At 43.8% G+C, this 25,635-nt stretch overlaps 1 protein-coding gene, 1 long non-coding RNA gene and 1 other non-coding gene across 6 annotated transcripts in view; 1 reads left to right on the top strand and 2 right to left on the bottom strand.

Annotated features, from left to right (window-relative positions):
• Positions 1-1,240: 1,240 nt before the first annotated feature.
• Positions 1,241-22,298, bottom strand: LOC116743199. The gene is made up of 3 exons (XR_004346699.1): positions 21,968-22,298; positions 1,789-1,984; positions 1,241-1,575 (listed from the first exon to the last, which is right to left on the bottom strand). It is a non-coding gene; the product is annotated as an uncharacterized LOC116743199 (long non-coding RNA).
• On the bottom strand, positions 8,224-8,330 carry LOC116743355. The gene has a single exon (XR_004346744.1). It is a non-coding gene; the product is annotated as a U6 spliceosomal RNA (small nuclear RNA).
• A 503-nt stretch (positions 22,299-22,801) lies between the features above and the next one.
• WDFY2 (WD repeat and FYVE domain containing 2) overlaps positions 22,802-25,635 on the top strand; it is a 177,944-nt gene continuing 175,110 nt past the window's right edge. For 2 of the 4 annotated variants that reach the window (XM_032610857.1, XM_032610856.1), the window contains exon 1: positions 22,802-23,182. In XM_032610857.1, the coding sequence (XP_032466748.1) occupies positions 23,046-23,182 (137 nt within the window). In that variant the 5' untranslated portion in view covers positions 22,802-23,045. The remainder of the gene's footprint in view (positions 23,183-25,635) is intronic. The other 2 variants (XM_032610855.1, XM_032610858.1) reach the window with 2 other exon arrangements.

Genomic DNA, 25,635 nt, shown 5'->3' with positions numbered 1-25,635 from the left:
TTTTTGTTTGTTTTTCTTTTTTCTTTTGTTGGCCATACTGCTCAGGTTTGGAGATCTTAGTTCCCTGACCAGGAATTGAACCTGGGCCCCAGCACTGAAAGTGCCAAGTCCTAACCACTGGACCGCCAGGGAATTCCCAATAGTGAAAAAGCTTTGATTTGAGATTTATCTTGAAAAGTGAAATAAAAATTGTGAAAGTATATTTACTTTATATTTACCAAAATACAGGCTATAATGACAACTACAGGCTTACTCTTAGAACTAAGAACAAGTCCAATGACTGACTGGAATTTTTGGACATAATTTTTTCCAACAAAATCTTATAATGGCACAAGTGACATTTTTCCTTTGTATTTTATTTGTGCAGCATGAAAATGAAGATGGACATTTAACAAAATGCTTGAGGGTTTTATTAATTTTCCCACAGTCTCTCAATCCTTCAGTTAAAACTCACAGGGAGTTGAACTCATCTTTGGAAACATCTCTGCTGTCTTCATTCTTTTGGATGTTTCTCTCTAGTTGTGGACATTTCCACTTGGACATCCAAGAGACATATCAGTCTTCACGAGTCCAAAACAGACCCTTGGTTCTCAATTTTCCCTGCCCCTTCCCCACCTCTACTCCATTTTCTCTCCTCCAGCTGCCCAAGACAAATATTAGGAATTATCCTTGATTTCTTGTTTTTTTTCCTCTCTCACATGTGACATCCAATCCATCAGCAAGTCCACCTGGCTCTGCACCCCCAACCTGACTCCTTCTCACCACCTCCACTGCTTCCTTCCAGAGCCAGCCACCATCTACACCTGCCCAACCAACTTCACCACCTTCCTAATGGTCTCCCAGCTTCTACTCTTTGTCCCTACAACTTCTTTCCACAGAGCAGCCAGAGTGATTTTTAAATGTATTTTTTTTATTAGGTACAACATTTACATGGTTCGAAGTTCAACACACTATAAAAAGATAGGCTCAGAGAACTCTATAACCTACTCCTGCATCCCTCACCCCAACTCTCTAATGATATTTATTTCCATTGGTATCTTTTTTTTTAATCCTTCTAGGATTTTTTTTTTTTTTTTTTTTTTTTTTTTTGCAGTACGCGGGCCTCTCACTGTTGTGGCCTCTCCCGTTGCGGAGCACAAGCTCCGGATGCGCAGGCTCGGCAGCCATGGCTCACGGGCCCAGCCGCTCCGCGGCATGTGGGATCTTCCCGGACCAGGGCACGAACCCGAGTCCCCTGCATTGGCAGGCAGATTCTCAACCACTGCGCCACCAGGGAAGCCCTATCCTCCTAGGATTTTTAAGGCAAATGCAAGCATATGCAAATATATCTCTCACCTTATTACATAAAAGGTAGCCTACTATAGAAACTATTCTACAGTGTTCTATATCTTGCTTTTTTTCACTTACCAATACATCCTAAAGCTCTTTTCATATTAGCACATAGAGATCTTCCTTATTTGTTTCTCCCGCTGCTTATCATACCATCGTTTATTTAACCAGGTACCTTTTGCTGAACAAATAATGCAACAATGAAAAACTTCATACAGGTGTCATTTCATACATGTGGAGCTGCATCTATGGGATAAAATCACAGAAATACAGTTGCAAAATCATATATTTTAGTGTATTTGCTGGTTTCAAAATGAAAATTTTAGAGATAAATCTGATTGTCACTTGCCCTGCTTAAAGGCCTCCCCCAATTCCCCATCCCAATCAGAATAAAAACAAAAAGCAGTAAGACCCACAAGGCCATCCCTAATCTTAATCCTAAACAAGGCCTTCGCCTACCTCTTCAATGTCAATGTCTTTTTCCCTCTTTCACTGTGGACTAAGCTCATTGGCCTTCATTCATCAATCTCATAAAATTATCTTTCGTGAGACGCGCAATTTCACTTTGTAGTTGATTTCCGTTGTGTTTGGACTGTATTGTCAAATATGTGTAAAAATCCAGTCATCAACTCGAGACTTGACAAAGAAATTGACCCTAGAAGGGGAGAATAGATGTTAATGTTTAATGGGGATGGGTATTTATAAGCAGTCATTTGATAAGTAAACGTTTCTAAGTTATGATGATTTTTACTCTCCTTTATAACTTCAAACTTCAGGGATTCAGAGAATGAATGCTGAGATAATGAGGACTTTCTATCATTCTGTAGCTGTGTGACCACAGATCCCAGACATATAAAGGTGGAAGTCTAACCTTACACAGAAATCCAACACGGTCGGAAAAGAACAGTGGGCTGGAAATGGCAAGCGCTGTGTTCTGCCACTAAGTAAGCTGTGGGAGCTTAGGCAGGCCATTTTATCTTTCTCTGCCTCATTTTATATGTATGAAAAGGAAGAAAATGGAATTCATCATGAGTCGCAACCTTTTCACTCCCCAGGGATTCCTTTTATTACCCCCCACTCATTTTTATAATATGTTGAGAAATTTTATCTACTGAAAGTTATTTGTTATAATTTATGTTACCATGTTCATTGCTCACTGTTAGCATGTTCATTGTTAATTTATCAACACTATATATAATTTTGAATTCTGTTTAACATTAAATAATCAGCTGCTGTTGGTTGACCCAAAGCAAAGAAATTCATATTTTCATTTGCCTGTGTAGCTCTATCTTGTTTAATTCCTAAGGCTGGGAATCTCAGGACCTACATGACTGTAAGTTTCTTTACCAGTCTGGGAGTCAATGTCATGTATATAATCATCTAGTCCAGAGGATTTTTATTTTTATTTTTAAAATTTTTATTATTTATTTTTTTATATTTTCGCGGCACTGGGCGGCTTGTGGGATCTTTGTTCCCCGACCAGGGATTGAACCCGGCCCTTGGCAGTGAAAGCATGGAGTCCTAACCACTGTACTGCCAGGGAATTCCCTAGTCCAGAGGATTTTTTTTTTTTTTGCGGTACGCGGGCCTCTCACTGTTGTGGCCTCTCCCGCTGCGGAGCACAGGCTCCAGACGCTCAGGCTCAGCAGCCATGGCTCACGGGCCCAGCCGCTCCGCGGCATGTGGGATCTTCCTGGACCGGGGCACGAACCCGTGTCCCCTGCATCGGCAGGCGGACTCTCAACCACTGCGCCACCAGGGAAGCCCCTCCTGAGGATTTTTAGATGGTGCCTCACAGAGCCCTGGGGCTCAGAGCTGAAGTGACGGTAGGGAAGGAGGAGGTGAAGCAAGGAGTTTTAGGGCCCCCAAACCTATTTTATCTAGAGTACCTCCACTTTTTTTTCTGTCCTGTATATTTTGTTCTGCCTAGGATTTTGTTTGAAGAAAGGGTTTAAGCTATTAAAAATAATTTGAAAAATACATCAATCAAACTCGATTGTATACATGAGGATAATGAGGCTCAGAAGAGTTCAATGAAATTTGCCCAAGGTTACAGAGCTAATTAATGGCCAAATGTTCATTCAGTCAATCAACACATACTTATTGAACATTGTGGAAATTAAAATTATAAAACTTTGATTCAGTCTTGGTCTAAAAACAATCTATGGGTCACCATGATGTTTGATCAGAAGCATTAGGATAAAAGAATCTTCTTTTCTTTTTTTTTTGGCCACACCCCGTGGCTGGCAGGTTCTTAATTCCTCGACCGGGGATCGACAGTGAAAGCGTGGAGTCCTAACCACTGGACCACCAGGGAATTCCCTAAAGAATCTTATTTTCACGAACTGGTGGAGAATTGACATTAATGTGCATGGTACTCCTGTTTGGTAAGAAAAGGAAGAGAGGGCAGAAGAATATCTGCATGCTGGTGACCGCGGGAGAGCGATGAACAAAGAGTCCTGTTAGAAGACAGGCCAGGTGGGGTAAAGGTCTTATTTCAGTTTAAATTCTTAGGGGTTCTGTCTCTGACTGTCACACTATTGCTATTTTTTAGTGTCACAGAGGAGGAGCCAAGATCATCTATAAGGTTTTTTATTTCATTTCCCAAATTAAGCATGTTACCTCTAAGCTTGGAAAAACCTGTGGCTATGCGAAATGTGTTGATTTAATCTATAAGATATATTTGTAATAAAAGTCAATTGATTGAATTTGCTCAACTTAAGCTGATAATAAATTCTCTGGCCTTATGATAGTTTACCTACAACGGGGTGTTAGGTATGTTCGGTTTTTAGTCCAAAAACTACACACTCGCTGGTTGTAGCTTTCTCCCTGCAAACTATTTGAAATAAAGCGTGTCTTTGGCAGATTCAAAGACAAATGTACCACAAAGCCTCATTCTTTCTCAGCACCAATCAAGTCAGCCATTCTTCTAGGCATTGAGGATACAGCAATGAACATGTGGAAAGAGTTTCCTGCTTCCATGGACCAGAATTGGTTCTCTTGGTTTCTGGTCCAATGCTGTATCTGCTACACTGTGCAGACTGAAGACTCATTCTGCTCTTTTGCAAATACTTGTCATTACAGAGTGTGCTTATGTCTCCCCCATGTTATTTATTCATTTATTCCACAAATATTTATTGAGTAGCTTCTATTACCAGATTATGCTAAGTGCTAGGCATCCTGATATGAATTAGCTCTCAAGGTGCTCACAGACCTATGGAACAGAGAGTTGTAAACACATTTCAAACCAGCATAATAAGTACGATGGAGGGAGAGGAACGAGCTACAGACATACTACACAGCTGCAACTGATTAACTCCCTCTGGCATGATATCCAAACTTGGATTTGAAAGGTTAATAGAGGTTTCCCAGGCAAACCCAATGACGGCGGGAGTAGGAATGGCATATACAAAGGTACAGAAGAAACAAGAGAGAACATGCACATTCTCAGAACTATCTGCTGTTTGGTATTGATGGAGTTTGAAGCACGAAGTGGATGGGAGACAGGAAATTGATGGAATCTCTATGTAATGGCCTCTGTTTTCTCTGTGAGTGAAGAAAGACAGCATTTTTGGAGACTAAGGGAGGCAGAGGCTGGTAGGAAGTTTGAAGAGAGGTTTAAGAGAGCTGCTGAATTGTTTATAAAATAGAAAGGATTAGGGAAAAAACAGAAGGTCCATTCATGGGAGACTGGCCTAATTATAGTTCACTCGTGCGATGGAATGCTATGCAGCCAGGAAAAAGAATAGATACTGATATGAAAAGATCTACACGATATCTTATTTAGTGAAAAGAAGCAAGATGCAGAACTGTGTGTACTACTTTAATTTTTGTGTAAAAGGCAGTAGGAAATTAAAAATATTTCCTTACATGCATAAAATATCTCTGGAAGAATGCATGAGAAAGAGATAGCTTTGGTTGCTTATGGTAAGGGAAGCTTGATAGCTGGGTTACATTGTAGGGGGGAACACTTTACACTGTGCAGTTTTTATTTATTTATTTATTTGGTTGCACTGGGTCTTAGTTGTGGTAGGCAGGCTCCTTAGTTGCAGCACATGGGCTCCTTAGTTGTGGCATGTGACCTGTTAGTTGCAGCATGCATGCGGGATCTAGTTCCCTGACCAGTGATCGAACCCGGGCCCCTGCATTGGAAGCGTGGAGTATTATCCACTGTGCCACCAGGGAAATCCCCTATACTGTATAGTTTTGAATTTTGGATCACAGTAATGTGTTATCTACTCAAAAATAATTTAAAAGTGAAATCTCTAAAATTTTTTTAATAAAATGAAAAGGAATAGTTTCTTAGGACAATGGAAGATAAAACTAAATTTTGGCGTCAAGGCTATGTTCCTCTGGAACCTGGTACTTACGCCTAACTTGAGGAAATGCAAAGGGGAATCTTTATTTTCATTAGCGGAGCCTATTTGAGAAAGGTGATTTGGTTGAATCATGGGGATCAGAGCTGTAGAGAGTCTACAGAAAAACCTAACCAAGGCTTCTGGCTTGGCTTCTTGCAGCCCAGGGTCTCCAACCATGGCTTCTGCAGCTTATTTACAACATCTCTTTGGTTACATCCAAGCAGCCCCTTAAATTCCTTTACTGCACTTCTTGGTGCAAAACCATGTTGGTACAAAGTGAATTAAAACAGAACTTTGCTCTTCAGGAGCTAGGAAGTTAAAGGACCCTGATTATTTCATAATGCGTGAACAAATAACGAACAGGACTAATTTTTGCATGTGGATTGTTGAATCTGGTTCATTCTCTCACAAGCAAACCCTTTTATCTCTAAGCAAGTATATAAAGAAATGTTCTGGGCGTCCGACAGCAAGCCTGTGAAGTACTGTCTATGGGCCACATAACATCAGGGAATGAGGATGCAGAGATGACCAATCTGTCATCCCTGGGGTCTGGGACCACACGGGGCAATGACAGAGACATGAAGAGAACATTGGAATAAAATGTGGTCCTTGCTATCAGGGAGGCATGAACGAAATTCCGTGGGAGCCCAGAGGTAGGAGCAAGTAACTCTGCTTGGAAAGAGTTAGGAAGGGCTTCATGGAGGAGAAAATATGTAACCCAAGTCTTAAATAAGGAGTTGAAGTTGAGGGAGGTTGAGAAAGACATTCCAAGCAGGGAGAATACAGTGGGCAAAGGCAGTGAATATCAGAATAACATGGTTCGTTCATGGGACACCAAGCAGCTTGCTCTGACTCCATGGCAGCTGCTTTTCAGGGAGTGGCAAGTATCTGGGCTAGAAAGGAAGGTCCGGACAGGGTTACAAAATGTCTTGTGTGCCGGGCGAACAAGTTTAGACTTTGTCGTGTCAGTAAAACGCCATGCTCTCAGTCAACAGGCTCATTCGGTACTTTGCCATTACTCTCTAACCTGTTTTAAGCGGGTCGTCCTTCTGTTGGCTTTCATACTCTTGTTAGACACAGAACACGGATGTGGAAGGCAGGTTGGTAAACAGTGTTATCTTCCCCATTCTTCCTTTTTATTCTTCTCTCACATCTAATTAGTCATCAAAGTCTATTCTGTCAGAAATGCTTTCTTTGTTTTTGCCTTAGATCAACCATTGCTAAATTTGCCTGTGGTGAGTACTGGGCTAAAGGCTTTATACACACCACCTTATTCAACCTTCAAACAGCTCTGTGAGGTAACGTTTTAGTCAGTGTTCTTGGTCGCAGGCAACAGATGTCTTAAGTAGAAAAGCAATTTACTGGAAAGTTATCAGGCAACTCACAGAATTTATAGGAAGGTAGAAGACTAGGTTCAGGGAAGAGCCAAGGGAAGAAGCAGAGCACAAAGTTGGGATCCAACCTCAGCTACAATTCCCAGGACATGCCCCGCCATGCCTCTGGATGCTAATCTCACCACAGAGACTTCAAAGATTCTCAAGCTGACCACAGTGCCTTTGCATCACCACCCCCCAGCACAGAGAGGAGGGAGAGCATCAACTGGCTCTACTCAAAGCATGAGGAACAGCTTCTCTTTTGTGGCTTCCCAATCCCACTGGGATTCATTCAAATTAGGAAGGATGTCTAGATAATGCACTTCAAAAACGACAAACACCCACGAGTGCATTTTGTAGATGAGGGAATAGCCTTATAGCAGGTAGGTGAGGTAGTCAAGCAACTCAGCTAGTCAGTGGGGGAGCCAGGCTTGGAGCCCGAGTCAGCTTGTTTGCAAAGCCCACGTGTGATACAGTCCTTTGCACTGCCTTCTCTAAACCATCCCAGCTCCATTTCACAGCCCACACACCAGTCCACGCTCCCGTCACCTCGTCTGCATTACCGCCTCCTACCTGATCTCCCTGCTTTGTGCTCCCCCGTCTCAGTTCATTCTCTACACAGTTGCTAAGATAATATTTTTTGAGTACCATCCACATTACATCAACCACTTGTTTAAAAATCCATGACTCACCCCTTCGAGAGCCTTTCCTGATTGATATCATTCCACGCCGATCACTCAGTAATCAGTGAAATAACGTTGCTACAGTGCTATCACAGATGCATAATTTATACTACACTAGGTTATATTATGCACAGTCTCTAGCTATTCCATTGATGTGTGACTCTGCTAAGGTCGGAGAGCCTGTCTTCTGCTGCTTTTGCGACTCTAATGACAGATACTGGCATCTAACACCTTGACTGTCTTCTAACTGAATCCTGGGGCTCTCCAGGAGAGTTGTGGTACTATCATCAGTGTTATTATTTGCAGAGCACTTCTCATTGGCGAATTCATTATTAGCTTCCCTGACATTTCCCAACTGCTTCCTGTGTTTCTCCGCCATATATACCGTGCCCTACCTAGATTAAGTGTGTTACAAAATTGCTAACAATTTTATTTCAGCTTTTGGAAATGTTTCTTTTTTTTTTTTTTTTTTTTTTTTTTAAAAATATGGAACGCTTCACGAATTTGCGTATCATCCTTGCGCAGGGGCCATGCTAATCTTCTCTGTATCGTTCCAATTTTAGTATATGTGCTGCCGAAGCGAGCACTGGAAATGTTTCTTTACTCCACCCCCAAGTTGAGGAAAGGTAAAAAGTGGTATATCTTTTCTTTGAGCTGGGAGGTGAGAGGAAATATTATTTAGAGCATGTCCCTCCTTTCCAATTAGGAATAATAAAGGTTATATAAACATGGTGCACCACATGCGATTAGGGAATCTGCCTGGCCAGGTGACCAGCTTGAGTTTCCTATAAGAAAGCCTCTTGCCTGGTTCCTGAATTGCTTTCATATGGCAGAGGGCATCATTACAACTAATAATGCTCTGGACTCTCGAAAACTTCTAGATCCCTCTAAATCCAGATCAAGGAGGCCAAGGACCAGAGCGCTGTAGGTGTTTTACCTCCCACCTCTCTGTGCTCCAGTCTCTAGCAATATTTTTTGAAGACTTGTCTCTTTCTTGAGTTTATGACATCAGAAGAGGTCATACCTACACACACAGCACACAACTTGAGGATCGCTCCCACCACTAGAATGAACAAAACTCAGAATTTATTTAAACAATACTCATATATGCTGTGGTCTCTTCATAGATGTCAAGAGGAAGGATAAAAAGGTTAGGGTTTCTGTCTTCAAGGGGTTAACCTTCTGTATGGGGAGGCAAATCTATTAAACGTACAATTGATGAATAATGGGATGAGGCAATAAAGTAAGTCTATACTGGGTATAAGAATGGCACATGGAAGGGAGCAATCCACTCTGTTTGGTGGCGGGGCGGGGGTGTGGATACGCAGAGGCCTCACAGAGGATGAAATGCTTGAGCTAAGACTGAGGAAAGGGTAAGAATTTGCCAGACAGATGAAGTGGGGAAGAACATTCTAGGAAGAGAGCAGAGAGGTGCACCATGGGACGAAAGGCTTAGGTTATTGTCAGGTATCTTGGATTCTGAAGATGCTTATTGAGCACCCATTCTTTCCTTCTCTGCAAATTTCCTAGACAGGGGGTTGAGTGTAACTGACCTCACTCCCGGCTCCAGGGATGGGTCTTGATTGGCCTTAGCCAGCTGTCATAATCCATTCCCCCGTCATAGCTGGTTCCCAGAGAGGCAGGTCCTCCAGGCCTAAGAAAATCAGCCATGGCATTCCTCAGGTATATTAGTTCAGGGCTGGCTATGTCCAATCAGAAAGAAGCCCAGGACTTCGGCTTGAGAGTTGGGGAAGAGGAAGCATGTAAACCCGAGAGCCGCTAGTTTCCACTTTGTTACTTCAAGGGGAGCCCACCAGAGGAGAAAGACGTCACATGGAGCTAAGGGAATTGCAGAGAAATGGAGCCAAATGACCTGAACAAACTCTGACCAGAGATTAAGTGGAGCCTTGTGTTCCCTTCATTCTCTGAAAGATCAAGTCGGATTTTTTGTTACTTGCAGCCAAAATCATTCTACCTGACGCAGTGTCACTGGATTTGAGGTTGGAGGGGGTAGAGGGTGGGGAATGAATGGACTGGAGAGGTAGGCATGGGCCAGACGATGGGTATAGTTTCAACTCTAGAGACAGGGAAAGCTGTCAAAGGTTTCAGGCCGTGTTAGGGAGTAACAGGATCTGATGTGAGTTTTAGAACGATTACTCTAGCAGCGATGAGAAGCGTGGCTTCAAGGGAACACGTCTGGGGCCGTGAGAACAGGAAACCATGGCACATTGCCACTTCCTTCATCATGCCATTCAAGGGTGCATGTTCTAGCTCCTTTTTGCACGAATCTCAAAAGGGAATCAGATTTTTAAAAACGCTTAATCTGTGAACATATGAAATAGGACATAAATTCTTCAGGATTTTATACCTGGGAAGTAAGGATGTATGTTTCAGATGCCCATATAATTCCTCAGGGATTGAATGTAGGAGATCAAAGTTAGGGTTTTACTGTTTGGGCTAACAGTGATATGCTGGCCTCCTTCTGTTTCTCGGTAGAACTTCCAATTTGTTCTATATTCCCTCTTAACTCTTTTTATTTATTTGTCAGTGCAGTCTTTTTTCTCATTGTTTTGAGCTTTTTGTTTTTGCTTTTTTCTCCCTAGAGACAGGATGGCAGTTGAAGAAAGAGAAACGTTGAGTCAATTGGCACAAAAGCCCCTTTCCCATGGTATCTCTTCTCTTGAGGGGAATTAACCTGATGCTAACCAATTTTACTCAAGAGGAGGCATCGTTGATAACAAATATTTGTCCCAATCTCTTTGGACCCCATCTATTAATTGCCAAGTAAATTCTACTGATAGGAGCCATGTGGGTATGTGACTCTGCTCCACTTCACTGGAAACTGTTCTGTAAAGATATTAAGATTCAGTTAATCTTTCTGCTTGCTTGTCGTCGCTGAGCTTCCTCTTCATGCCTTGCACTGTGCTTGATACTGGGGACAATAGGAGAGGAAAGCTGAGTCTCTGCTTAAAAAGGCTTGTGGTATAAATGATGGGAAGTGTTTTCCTAAAACCAAGTCAATGAGGCCTAAGCAATAACACCGGTTCATATCTAAGATGGCTGTGTTATGTTGATCCTTAAACTCATGAAAGGTTTTAAAAAGCCTGATCGGATATATACAAAGAGTTTCAGATGCCGTTCTGCCAGGACTCCAGGGACATTAGAATTTTGGTCATTGACCACTGACCTTCAGTCAAGGTCTTTGAGGATAAAGATGATCTCATTCTTTGTTAACAGAATCATTTCTCTCCCTCATGTGTATAATTTTAGATGGAAAATGGAGCCAAAAGCATGTACTTGTAGAAAAATGTGTTACCCCCAAAGTTGCCACAATACACAAAATGTCCATTCTGTAAAGAACTGTAGTTATATGTGAGAGTTAGAGATTGTTTCCTCCAAATGAATAAACCATCTTGCCCAAATGGCAATAAATTTCACCTCTTCCCCATTTCACTATTTCCTATGGGCGATATTCATTCTCCAAAGTTCCCATTTAATTCCTTCTTACACTTTTTTTTTTTCTCTTTTTTGGCCGTGCCACGTGGCTTGAGGATCTGCGGATCTTAGCTCTCCAACTAGGGACCGAACCTGGGCCCTCGGCAGTGAAAGTGCCGGGTCCTAACCACTGGACCACAAGGGAATTCCCCCTTCATACATTCTTTTAAACGTTATTTGATGTAGGAGATTTACAGCAAAACTGACCGCATACTTGTGCACCAGAACCCGAGCGTAGTCCTGACCTTTATTTTCAAACCAAAATCTTTTCACATCAACTCCTCTCCTCTGCTTGCTCATTGGACTCTAGAGCCAGTGACCCTCTAATGATAAAACCAAGATATGAACCAAATCGAGCTCTGTCCTTGACTTCGCAAGGGAGTTAATCACATCTAGAGCCTGGCTCAGAGCAGGCACTGAGCAAATATTTGCTGGATAAAAGAATAAATGAAGATAATGTCTAAGGAGTTGTGAGTTAGTTTGAGTTTTCTTGAGCTAAACTGAGGACTCTGGCAGATTTAAGACCCTTGAATGACAAGCTGAGGAGGTTATATTCTCATTTCTGCTTTCAGTCAGCAAGTTTTTGAGACCCACCCCACTCTAGGAATAATAGTCTCACTTCCTCTTGACCAAAGGCACTTGGGGTTCCTCTGCTCTTGGGTTCCTAAGGAGGGAGTTCACTGGTCACAGTCCCTGCCCCTTGCTTCAGCCCAGGTCGGGGCTAGTGTAAGGGCGGGTCTGCAGTGGCATCAAAGTTATTAGTAAAGAGAAAGCCAAGAAGGAACAGAAGCATACACTCTCTTCCTCCTTCTCTTTTCTTTCACTATTTCACCCTAACTGTCACCATTTCCCTAGAGTGGGTTCCCACTCCCACTTCATTCTACCCTGTCCTCCGAGTTCCTCTGCAGAACATTCCAGAAGAGCTGGTTTTCCTTTGAAATACAGATGACCCTAATTCCTGTTTATTGTTGGCAGGAATGCAAAATGGTGCAGCCACTTCGGAAGACAATTTGGCAGCGTCTCACAAAAATAGACATACTCTTACCATGCAATCCAGCAGTGTGGCTCCTTGGTATTTATCCAAAGGAGTTGAAAACTTAAGTCCGCACAAAAACCTGAACACGGATGTTTACAGCGGCTTTACTGATAATTGCCAAAACGTGGAAGAAACCGAGATTGAGTAGGTGAATGGTACCTTCAGACAATGGAATATTATTCAGTGCTAAAAAGAAATGAGCCATCAAGACGTGAAGGAACTTTAAAAAACATGTTACTAAGTGAAAGAAGCCAATCTGAAAAGCCTGCATACTGTATGATTCCACCTTTACGACATTCTGGAAAAGGCAAAACTATGGAGGCAATAAAAAGATGAGTGGTTCCTGGGGGTGGGCGGCAGGGAGGGTGACTAGGCAGAGCACAGATGACTTTTAGGACAGTGAAATTATTCTGTATGATACTATATGATGGATACATTTCATTATATTCTTTACTTTTATTATTATTTTGTTGGCCGCACTGCATGGCTTGTGGGATCTTAGTTCCCCAACCAGGGATCTAACCCACACCCTCGGCAATGAAAGCACGGAGTCTTAACCACTGGACCGCCGGGGAATCCCCTATACATGCCATTACATGTTTGTCCAAACCCATAGGATGTACAACACCAAGAGGGAACCCTAAGTTAAATGATGGACTTGGGGCGATAATGATGTGTCATTGTAGGTTCACCAGTTGTAACAAAGGTACCACTCTGGCAGGGGAGGCTGTGCATATATGGGGACAGGGGAGATGTGAGAAATCCCTGTACTTTCTGCTCAATCTTGCTGTGAACTTAAAATTGCTCTAAAAAAATAAAGTCTATTCAAAACATACATAGATGGGTAGTTAGATGATACAGCTGTAGATGTAGATATAGATACAGATATAGATATAATTATAGATATAGAAATGAACTTTACTTCAGACCTTTGAGTACATGAAAACCTATTTTTAGCCCAAGGTTTCCTGGGCTAAAGAGGAGTGGGGAGGATTGAAGAGGAAGATTAAGGAAAAAGCCTTGCAAAAGCCTTGTGCTTGCTTCCAGCACAGGTAAGTAGGTGAAAAATCACAGGCTGTTTTCTGTTACTCAATGGGCCCCCCAACCAAAAAAAAAAAAAAAAAAGACATTGGTCTGATCAGAAACATTAGCTGCTACCAGTGGAAGAGCATGCAGGCTGGCTAGTCTCTCATTCTGGGAAAGGAAGGGCAACGGGAGATGGGCCCTGTGCTTGGAGACCCAGCCCTCTGTATCTCGGATCACTTTTCCTGTACCCTTCCATTGGATTCCCAGGTCTGTGGTTCCCGGATTACCCTAGACACCAAGGGCCACCTGCATCAGAATCACCTGACACGCTTTATAAAAAGTCAGATTCTCAGGTCAAGCTCCCAGAAAACCAAGTTCAGCCATTCAGGGATAGGATCCAGGAATTTTCCAGAAGTTCCCAAGGCACTCAAGTGCAGCCGGGTTTCAGAAGCAAAAAACCCTTGTTGCCGAGGGAGTCCTAGTGCCTGCTGCTGGAAAGGGAATGGGGAAGGAAGGGAGGAGGGAAACAAATGGAGGGATGTTTATCTGATGTTCCTGGATGTAATTTAAAAGATATTCTTCTGGAGAAGCATCATTCGTCATGGAAGTCCTATGCCAAGGGACTGCTAGTTCTGCACTGGAGGGAATTTGTGAGCCTGCCTGGGACCCACAAATGCATATTTGAGTCAGCAAGAAAATTCAGAGTTCAAAACAATGAATGCCAGACTTCCAATAAAGACGGAATCTCTATTCTCAGATTTTTGCCCTTTGAAAAGTTGGGACTTCTGCTGCAAGATGCTGTGGCCCTGACTTGTGACCCAGTTCTGATCATTAGATTTCTCCTTTGTTTTGAGACTAAGTCATCATCTCCACCCCTTTTCTTCTGTCCCCATGTTTTCCCTGTGGTCCCCTTCCAAGTCCTTCTCAGCTTTCCCCTCTTCCTTTAGAGGAGCTACTTGCCAGACGCTGGCCTCTTCCTTCAGATGATCTTATTCTTGTTTCACAACAACTCTGGGAGTTTGGTGCTGTAATGTTACAGATGAAGAAAGGGGGGCTCCAACAGATTCAGTGACTTGCTAAAGGACACACTGGGAAGTGGCTCTACTCCCATCTTGCCCCCTAGTTTTGACACCTAGGACCCTGTCTAGGCCTCCTACTCAGAACACCAGTCCTTCAGACCCGGGCCCTACCTTGCTTTCCTACGTTGTCACCTCAGATTTGAATGCCCTGCTCTTGAACCCAAGCCTGGAGGTGGGTGCACAGCTGCCTCTCCGATGTCCTTGCTGCTCACTGACTGCCTCTGGCTCTCACACCAGCATCCCAGACCCCTCTCGCTAAGTGTGGGTTTCGTCTGATGAGGCCGGATCCCCAGATCCCTGCTGCATTAGGGAAAACCCAGTTCTTCTCCTGTGTTTCTCCTTTACTCTCACACAACTTCCGCATGCACACTTCTGACACTAGATGTGTGGGGTTATTCTCCCATCAAGCAATTCTCTGACACCAGCTGGGTGTCCTATACTTTAATTCAATTCTGACACTGTCTACCCGGAGAGAGCACCAGTTCCCATAGGTTAAGGGCTCAGTCCCATGAGACTGCCCCCCCACTTCAGATGCCAACTGAAAGTAGTAGGTCTCCAGGTCACCCCCACTTCTGTCCAATTTGGCTATAAATCAGAGGTTCCCACCACCCCCTCCTCTAATTCAACTGATTTGCTAGAATGGCTCACAGAACTCAGGGGAACACTTATGTTTACCAGTTTATTAAAGGATCTGATAAAGGATACAGATGAAGAGCCAGATGAAGAGATACATAGGATGAGATCTGGGAGGGTCCAAAGTGCAGAAGCTTCTGTTCCTGTGGAGTTGGGGTCCATCACCCTCCTGGTGTGAATGTTCTCACCAGCCTGGAAGCTCACTGAACTCCCTACCCTTGGGATTTTGTGGAGGCTTTCTCACATAGGCATGAGCAATTATTAACCCCACTTCCAGCCCCTCTCCCCTCATGGGGTGGGGGTGGAGGGGGGGCAGTGCATCTGCAAGCTTCTAATCACAGCTTGGTCTTTCTGGTGACCAGCCCTCATTAGAACAAGAGATGTTCCTAGTGCTCTTATCACTTAGGAACTTACAAGGGTCTTCAGAGTTCTGTGTCAGACACCAGGGCAGAGGCCAGTGTGTATGTTTCTTACTATTTACACCTGCCCAGCTTTCTATTGCCGGACTAGATTGCTGAGGATGAGCCAGAAAAATACATGCTGCTTACTATTAGAACAAGCTTTGAACTCAGCTCTGACCCTTTTCCCTAGACTCACCTTGCTTCCTATAACTGGCCTTCCAAGAGTGAGGAATCAATCCAAAAGAAGTTGCCTTGGTCCAATTATTAAGCACAATTCTTCTCGTTTAATGCTTCCCTAAAAGCTCCATGTCCTGCTGGAGTGGCAGCCCCCTTTCTGTTTCCTAGATCAGTGGTATCCAAACTGCGGCCTGTGGAGCTCTGCTCCGTGAAAACTTGTCAAGTGGTACACGGACACACATCATTATAAGGGTATTCATTTCCAGATCCTCAACATTTTTTTTTTTTTTTTTTTTTTGCGGTACGCGGGCGTCTCACAGCTGCGGCCTCTCCCGTTGCGGAGCACAGTCTCCGGACGCGCAGGCTCAGCGGCCATGGCTCACGGGCCCAGCCGCTCCGCGGCACGCGGGATCCTCCTGGACCAGGGCACAAACCCGCGCCCCCTGCAGCGGCAGGCGGACTCTCAACCACTGCACCACCAGGGAAGCCCCCCAGATCCTCAACTTTTATAGGTACTTTTTCCTAAAACCAATTTGCCTGAGGATCTGCCTGCATTTATGTCAGATGTTCTCCCATCTCATAAACTTTCCCCATTCCATGTCTTACTGTGGTGCTTTGCATGGGGTAAAAACAACAACAAAAAGGTACTACAAAATATTGATTTGGGGACTTCCCCGGTGGCGCAGTGGTTAAGAATCCGCCTGCCAATGCAGGGGGCACAAGTTCGATCCCTGGTCTGGCAAGATCCCACATGCTGCGGAGCAACTAAGCCCGTGCTCCACAACTACTGAGCCTGCGCTCTAAAGCCTGAGCGCCACAACTACTGAAGCCTGCGTGCCTAGAGCCCGTGCTCCGCAACAAGAGAAGCCGCTGCAATGCGAAGACGGTGCACTGCAACGAAGAACAGCCCCCACTTTCTACAGCTAGAGAAAGCCCGTGCGCAGCAAGGAAGACACAATGTCGCCAAAAATAAGTTTAAAAAATAAAAATTAAAAAAATATTGATTTGGTGGAAACTTTTGTATCGAGATATAATTGATGTCTTAGTTTCAGGTGTACTACATCATGATTCAATACTTGAATATATTGTGAAATGATCACCACAAGTCTAGTTATCATCCATCACCACACATAGCTACAATTTTTTTCCCCTTGGGATGAGAATACTGCATCATTACATCCCCAGGACTCATTTATTTTATAACTGAAAGTTTGTACCTTTTTGACTACCTTCACCCATTTCACTCACCCTCCATCCCCTTAGGGGATTTCCCCTATCCCCCTTAGGGGGAAACTCTAATGGTTTCTAAGGCAAGTTAACTCACAGATCTTTCTGGCCTTCTTTATAAGTATTCCTGATAAGGGAGAAGAAACAAGGATATTTTGGCTCCTCTTAAGAGGTTTTGAATTCTATAAAGCAGAAATGGGGGTGCATATATCTTTTCTAATTAATGTTTTTGTTTTCTTCAGCAAAATACGGAGGGGTGAAATTGCTGGATCATATGGTAGTTTTGTTTTTTATTTTCTGAGGAAACTTCATACTGTTTTTCATAGTGGCTGCACCAATTTACATTCCCACCAAAAGCGCCACCAGGGAAGCCCCAACCTCTCCATATCTTTGTCAACATTTGTTATTATCTGTATTCTATTTTAGCCATCCTAATAGTTGGAAAGTGGTATCCCATTGTGGTTTTTGTTTGTTTGTTTGTTTGTTTTTTTACTTGCGGTAAGCAGGCCTCTCACTGTTGTGGCCTCTCCCGTTGCGAAGCACAGGCTCCAGATGCACAGGCTCAGCGGCCATGGCTCACGGGCCCAGCCGCTCTGTGGCATGTGGGATCCTCCCGGACCAGGGCACGAACCCGTGTCCCCTGCATCGGCAGGCGGACTCTCAACCACTGTGCCACCAGGGAAGCCCCTCATTGTGGTTTTGATTTGCATTTCCTTGATGACTAATGATGTTGAGCATCTTTTCATGTGCTTATTGGTCATGTATATATATTCTTTGGGGGAATGTCTATTCAGATTCTTTGCCAATTTAAAAATTGGTTTATTTGTCTTTTTACTATTGAATTGTAAGAGTTACTTATATATTCTAGATATAAGTCCCTTGTCAGATATATGATTTGCAAAAATTTTCTCTTGACAATGTGATTTTTGACATGTAACTCAGAAAGAATTCAAAGAGTTGAGTAGCACTGATATAACAAGACTCGTTCCACTCACATATATTGGGTTGGCCAAAAAGTTCCTTTGGTTTTTAAGTAAAAATAAAAGACACATTCTTCATTTTCACCAAGAACTTTATTGAACAACATATTCACCCTTTTGTTCCACTACCTTCTGCCATTTTTCAGGCAACTTCACAATCCCATCTTCCCAAAACTTTTTATCTGTTTGAGCAAAGAACTGTTCCAGGTGCTTTTACAGTCTTCCAGGGAATTGAAATTTTTTCCATTAAGAGAATTTTGTAAACACCGAAATAAATGGAAATCTGAAGGTGCAATGTCTGGTGAATATGGTGGACGAATCACAACTTCCCAGCCAAGCTCTAACAGTTTTTGCCTGGTCATCAAAGAAACGTGCGGTCTTGCGTTATCCTGATGGAAGATTATGTGTTTTCTGTTGACTGATTCTGGATGCTTTTTGTTGAGTGCTGCTTTCAGGTGGTCTAATTGGGAGCAGTACTTGTTGGAATTAATCATTTGGTTTTCCGGAAGGAGCTCATAATAGAGGACTCCCTTCCAATCCCACCATATACACAACATCACCTTCTTTGGATGAGACTGGCCTTTGGTGGGGTTGGTGGTGGTTCATTTCACTTGCCCCATGATCTCTTCTGTTCCACATTATTGTACAGTATCCACTTTGCATCACCTGTCACAATTTGTTCTAAAAACGGAACGTTTTCCTTACATTTAAGTAGAGATTCGCTGGCGGAAATATGGTCAAGGAGGTTTTTTTCGCTTAACTTATGTGGAACCCAAACATCAAAGTGATGAATTTAACCAAGCTGGTGCAAATGATTTTCAACACTTGATTTGGGTATTTTGAGTATGTCTTCTATCTCCTGCATGGTATATTGTTGATTGTTCTCAATTAATGTCTTGGTTTGATTGCCATCAACTTCAACTGGTCTACCTGACTGTGGAGCATCGTCCAGCGAGAAATCTCCAGCATGAAACTTGGCAAACCACTTTTGACATGTTTGATCAGTCACGGCACCTTCTCCATACACTGCACAAATTTTTTTTACCTTTCTTGAAATAATAAAGCATAAATGGCTGAAAATGTTGCTTTCTTTCTTCCATCTTCAATATTAAAATGGCTACACAAAAATTCACCAATTTTGATGTCTTTTTTTAATTGCACGCTGATATGACAGCTGTCACATACAATCTAACAAAATTGTTTTGACTGAAGTTAAAGACAACAAACCATCTTATGGAAAAAATAAACGAACATTTTGGCCAACCCAATATTTATATAAATGAGATTTCTTAGCCCTTATATTTACAAGATAAAATATAGGAATAGAATTCATCCTGAATCCTCTTAATTCTAGCAGTAAATCATTATTTATCCTTGGATACAGGGGAATGTAAAAACGTAGCCTTGTTCATCTTGAATAATAATTCTCATTAAACATTCTAGTTAAAATTTACTTTTTATGTTTAATAATTTTTATATACATTTCTAATATACTTATGTTGTTTTGACCTATTGTGTACTAACAATTGTAAGGATCAGTTAATGTAGAAGAAACTTTTAAAAATCAGAGCTTTGTGGCCTTAGTATATTAAGTAAATCGTAGAATTTAAATATATATACATATTTTTTTGTTTGTTTCAGATAGTATTACAGGGAAATCAATAAAAGATCATCAAGCGTGAACTATTTACAACAAATGTTAATATTTACAAGATGCTAGAACTCAGACTTTTTGGAATATTTGAATTTATATACTGGAATTCTTCAAAATTCTTTAAGGTGGAATATGAACAAAGGAGTTTGAGAATCATTTTTCTAGCAGTAGTCTACTTCTTTCCGTCTTTAATCTCCATTAGAATGCCCTTTCCTGAGGGTGGGGAATTGGGGCTGAGTGGTCTTAGATTCCCTGAGAGTTAGCAAGAGTTCCCAACCTGGGTCTCTGATACTTGTGTGCCTTGCGAAATTGCACGTAAAATTGCACGTAAAATATAAGTGTACATATACATACACTCCCCCACTCCAGTTGATCTGTAATATTCAACTGATTTTTCATAAGGTCTGTGACCTAAAACGTTTAAGAACTACTGTAACTGCTACCTTCCTCTCACCCGCCTATTAGTACACCTCATTTATCTCATGCTAGGCCTTTCTCTTGGGTACCAATTAATCACTTGTTGCCTTTACCATACCGCTATTATCGTCTGCCTGCTGGATATCATCTGCAGTTTTGTGTCTTCTCCCAAGGATCACCCGATCCCAGGAATTAGGGCAAGTTCCAGATACCAGTCTTTCCATTATGCTCTAGTGGAACAGAGTTAAACAAATCCAGAATGGCCTTTCTATTCATTTATTTAACGAATACTTAACAACATGCCTCCTGATATGCCAGGTACTATTCTAAAGGCTAGGAATACAACGATGAACAGGCAGACAGGTCTTTCCTCTCCCAGTGTTTCTCTTCTGGAAGAGGAAGACTAAGAACTAAATAAGAAACACACAAGATTATTTTGGGCAGAAGTAAGTACTGTGAAGAAAACAAACCCGGGTGATGTGACAACGAGTGTTATGAAGAAGTAGGGTTCAGTTGGAAGGTCAGGACTCTTTAAGGAGCTAACATTGGAGCTGAAGCCTGAGTGGTGAGAAGAAAGTAGCCGAGAGGTGAACATAGTTGGTGCAAAGGCCACCAGGAGGAAGGAGGTTGGTGTTTCTGGGGAATTTCCAAGCCAGAGCTTGGAAAGTACTGAGCAGAAGAGGTGAGGTTGGAGAGGCGTTTCATCCCGAGTGCAACAGTAAGCCAATGATGTGTTTTAAGCAGAGGAGGAACTGATCTGGTTTATATTTTAAGACAAAATCCTTCTGGCTACTTTGATAAAAATGGATTGTATGGGTTCAAGAGAAGAAATAGAGAAAGCAGTTAGGCTACCATGGTAGTAGAGGCCAGAGATTATGGTGACTTGGACTGGGGTGGAGATGATATAAATGGGAAAATTCAAGATATACTTTGGAGGTGGAGCTGATAGGACTTCTAAATGGTCTGGATAGAATTGTGAAGGAAAAGAGAAGAGTTAAGGATGACTCCTAGGAAGTTAGTTTTGAACAAGTGGGTGAATGATGCAGTAGATTTAAAGATACTATTTGGGAATGTTTGGAACACCTATTAAACAGTTAAGTGACAAAGTGGAGTAGCTTTAGATACATGAGCCTGTAGTTAGAAATGTGGTCAGGGTAGAGATTATTATGGGAGTCAGGAGCTTATGGATGGTATTTAAAACCACTGTGGCAGGGGCTTCCCTGGTGGCGCAGTGGTTGAGAATCCGCCTGCCTATGCAGGGGACATGGGTTCGTGCCCCGGTCTGGGAAGATCCCACGTGCCGTGGAGCGGCTGGGCCCGTGAGCCATGGTCGCTGAGCCTGCGTGCCTGGAGCCTGTGCCCCGCAACGGGAGAGGCCACAACAACAGTAAGAGGCCCGCGTACCGCAAAAAAAAAAAAAAAAAAAACCACTGTGGCAGGCTGAATAATGTCCCCCTGAATATGTCCATGTCCTAAGTCCTGGAATCTTAAAGAACCTACTGTGTATGAAGGCACTTAAAATCTGTCACTTGTAAGCCTCACAACAACCCAAGGTAGGTGTTATTATCCTCCACTTGGCAGATGGGGAACTGGAGGCTCAGAGAAGTGGAAAGCCCTGTTTTGCACTGTGCTTTGAGACAGGTCCAGCTTACCTACCGCCTCGGCTGCCCCAAAACCTGCCTTATAAAATGCATTTCTACGCGGCCTGTCCCATTCTTTGTCTAGCTCTGGCATATTATTTTTCTCACCTTCAGAGCCCTTGCCAGCCCAATTACACCACAGAGACCGTGACCACTCCTCAGCTAGCTTGTTAACTGTGGAAGGGCTTAGTGGGATTATCACATAACCAACTACTCCGCATGCCAGGCCCTTTGCCAGGCACCTAACATGCATTCACAAATCACAGATTACTCTATCCATCGTCTCTGGAGCAATCTAGAAAGGAAGGATTACTGGGGAATGGGAAGAAGTCAGGAGCAGGGGCGCCTGAGTTCAAGTCTTGGGGTGCTATAGCCCTAACGTGAAGCTAAAGTAATCCTGGTCTAGTAACTTAACCATCTAAGAAAACGAGGAGGTTAACACTACAGATCATCTCTAACCTCTATCAAGGATGCTTGCATGACAGCTTTTCTTCTTTTCCCACTCCTGGAGCTCCACTATTATGTGCAGTGGCAGGGCCGTAGCGACTGTCTGCTCCGCGATGGCTGCCCTTCAGTTCCCTGCCTTAGAGGCCAGACCCAGCCGTGACTCGGCCAGTCGCCCGGGAGGCCGCGGAGCCCCTCAGGCCAGGAGCGGTGAGAAGTGGGCGACAGGTCATTTCAGGACAAGGAAGCGATGGCTCTGAAAAACTACAACTCCCAGAAGCCCGTGGGGTTGCCAATCGGAGGCCTGTGGCTGGTGCGTCTTGGGAGCTGTGAACCACGCTTCATTGCGAGGCCGCGCCGGACAGGTAACTCGGGCGCATGCCCAGTCACGTCCCCACTAGCTCAGCTTCTTTCCTTCCTGCGGGTTACTTCTCTTTCCGGCCTCGCCCAGGCGCGCTTTTCCCCGCCCCACCTCCGCCCCCTTTTCAGGGATTTCGGGGTGGGCGGGGCCACTGGCAAGCGCGTTCCCAGGAGTGTGTACGCGCGCGTTCACGGGAGATTAAAGAGGGAGGGGACTAAATACTGGGTGTGGAAGGTGGCGAAGAGGCCACGGATCATGGAAGGCGCATGCGTTCTAGAGGCGGTGCCGCGCGGCTTCGGGAATGGCGGAGGGGCGGGGTGGAAATGGGCTCGTGGCCTGACGCATGAGCATTGGGCCGCCAGCGCCCCGCCTCCTTTTTCAGTTTCCCCTCCTCCTCCACCACCCTTCCGGAAGTGCAGCCGCCCTGGCGCCCACCAGCGGCCACCCCCTGCGGCAGGCTCCGCCCCCGCCGGCCCCGCCCCCCCGGCTCTCCGCCCCCTCCTCCGGTGGTGGTGCCGGGTTGCAGCGCCGGTCGTGGAGGTTTCGGTGCCCGAAGCCGGGAGCGCGGAGTCGTTCCCGGGAGCGCCGGCCAGGCTATGATCGCGGGTCCCCGGCGGCCCGCTCCGGCCAACCAGAGTCCCTGTCTCAGCTTGTGCCCGTGCCCGAGCGGTCTCCTCAGCTCGACCCCGCGGCGCAGTTGGCGGCGGCGCCCGCAGTGCGCCCCCTCCTCCGATGGCTGCAGAGATCCAGCCCAAGCCGCTGACCCGCAAGCCGATCCTGCTGCAGCGGGTCGAGGGGTCTCAGGAGGTGGTGAATATGGCCGTGATCGTGCCCAAGGAAGAGGGCGTCATCAGTGTCTCGGAGGACAGGTACGAACCGCTGCCCCTCGGCCGCGAGGAGGGGCGGGACGGGCCGGCGGTCCCAGAGCCCGCTTCAGGGGCTGTGCCTCCACGTCGGCGCGAGTGTAGAGCGCTCTCCCAAGTTGTTATTATAATGCGCATCCTGGTGCTGCCGGTGTCCAGCTGCGCGTGGCCGCCGCTGCGTGGCTCCGGAAAGCGGAGCCCGGACAGCGGCGTTCTGTCTGGCCTTGCCCGGGTGGCGCCTGCCGGGGCCAGGGTGGCCCTTGGACTAACGGTGCACCGGCCACTGGACCTTGGTCCAGCTCCTAGGACAGGAAGGGGAGAGGGTGGAGCTGCCCAGCCCTGCAGGTGTGTGCGTGGGGAGGATGCTCCAAGCCGCTTGTGTGACATAACTAAGAGGTTTTGAGAACTCTGGTATAGTTCTTAAGGCTCCAGACCCAGGAAAGCAAATGCCACTCCCTTCTCCCAGACATTCCCACCGAATCCAGATCTCCCAGACATCTTACACTGAATTCAATGAATATTGCAAGTTGTGAAGAGTATTAGGGCTTCTGCCCAGGAGAGGTGACTTCTCTGCTTTGCCCTCCTTGTCTCTTCAAGCTCAAGGGGAAGCTCCTAGAACTTTCAAGGGACCACTGCTGCAAATAGCTCTTGAGTTCCTTCCCTTTGCTTGCTTCCTGTCTTTTTGCCTAATTTTGCTTAATTTGCCGAAGTAGAACTAGTTGTTCTGCCTTTAGTATTCTCCCTTGCTTTTCAGACAGTGCGTTTTTTGCTTTAACTTAATGACCTTTAATGCAGAAATTATGCAGAGGAAGCTAGTTTCCAGAGGAATGAAGCTTGAATGTAGTAGTTATGGTTTTGATCCGGAATTGTTGCTTTTATAATATCAACTAGTATTCTAAAAAATGTCACATTATAGAGGTATATGTCAAGGAGCTTTTAACCTTAAAATAGTAGTTACATTTTCTTAATGTAAGTTCAAATTATGCTGAGGTAGAAAATATTTTTTTCTTGGTGACTTGTAAAATTTCCAGGTAAAGGTAAAGCAACAAAGTGTTCATACTGTCTTTATAGTCATTTCAGTGCTTTGCATACAATGTGGCTTCAAAAAATATGCCTGAAAGGTCTATTCATATCATAGGTTCTTCAGTATAACTAGGATGACTATATTAATGACATATTTTTGTCTACATCATACTCCATACAAATGGCCAAATGGTGCCTGATTCACTTCCTGTGCAGATTCAAGGGAAAACATTGTAAACATACACCAATGGCAAGCAGTCTGCCAAGAACAGAAGAAATTCATGGCTGCAGTGGAATACATGGATGTAGAAACCATTTGAAATTCACGAAGAAGGCTTATGAGTGTTTAACTTTTCCATGGAGGCAAAATTCTACAAAAGAGATTGCTTCTGGACCTAGAAATTCTTTGTCACAGAATCGTGTTTTAAAAAGAATATATTGATAGACATCACTTTCTCTGTCTGTAACTACTGGAGATGAAACTGCTCAACTGAACTGCGGTAGGAAATTCATAAGTAAGTTTGTTGAATCAAGTAAGAGAGGCAGAAAGGTAGCTAAACCTAAGCTCCTTTAATAATTAGTTTTGAAACATTTTGCTTTGGTTGATGCTTTGGGAGTAGAGGTTAGTTTTCATAGTTTTTTTTTTTTTTTTTTTCCTAAGTGTTCAAAGGGATCTTAGAGGTTATTTGCTGTAACGGCTTCATTTTACAGATGAGAAAATTAGGCCAGAGAATTTACCTGCCCAAATTCATGTAGCTAGTGGTGGAGCCGGGCCTGGCTCCTGTCTTCTGATTTCCATTTCACTGTGTTTATCCCGAAGGAAACAGCTTTAGTCGGGGTGCATTTCAGAGTATTTGGAGAAGCTGAAGTCGCGTATATGACAGAGAGTGAAGATAAGTTTCATTTGATTATGGGACAACATAAATGCAATGTTTAGCTATTTATTAAGCTTAATTTTCACTTTCCCAGTTTACAGTGTGATAGAAGATATTTTATTATGCAGTTGCTGTTAAATAAGAAAAGCTAGGATTTATTCTTTACGTATCTTTTTATTATTATTCAAGTTGACCAGTCTGTGTTTCTGTAGGTCATATAGTCACATGTGATAAGAACTTTGTTATTTAGAGTTCAGTTTCTATTATGGTTTCCATTAAAAGAGAACTGATCTGTATTCTTGCTTTTCAAAATCCAGTGTCACTGTCAGTTGACATAATGATAAAGATATGAAGAGAGAATATTGATTTTCATCAAAACCTACCAAGCCATTTCCATCAACCACTTCAGTTAGAAACTTAGTAGTTTTCATTCCTGAACTGTAAGGTTAAGCCACAAAATATTGTCCCATTCCTGAATGGCAGTGTCCCGTAAGTTCTTTTGAAACCTTGGTTTTCCTTTTTGACCTCTGATTCCCAATAGCCTTTGAAAACTCTTAACAT

Source organism: Phocoena sinus, chromosome 18 (assembly GCF_008692025.1).
Source record: "Phocoena sinus isolate mPhoSin1 chromosome 18, mPhoSin1.pri, whole genome shotgun sequence".
Classification (NCBI taxonomy): Eukaryota; Metazoa; Chordata; class Mammalia; order Artiodactyla; family Phocoenidae; genus Phocoena; species Phocoena sinus.
Note: the sequence above shows the minus strand (reverse complement) of the source record. Positions and strands in the feature narration are given on the sequence as shown.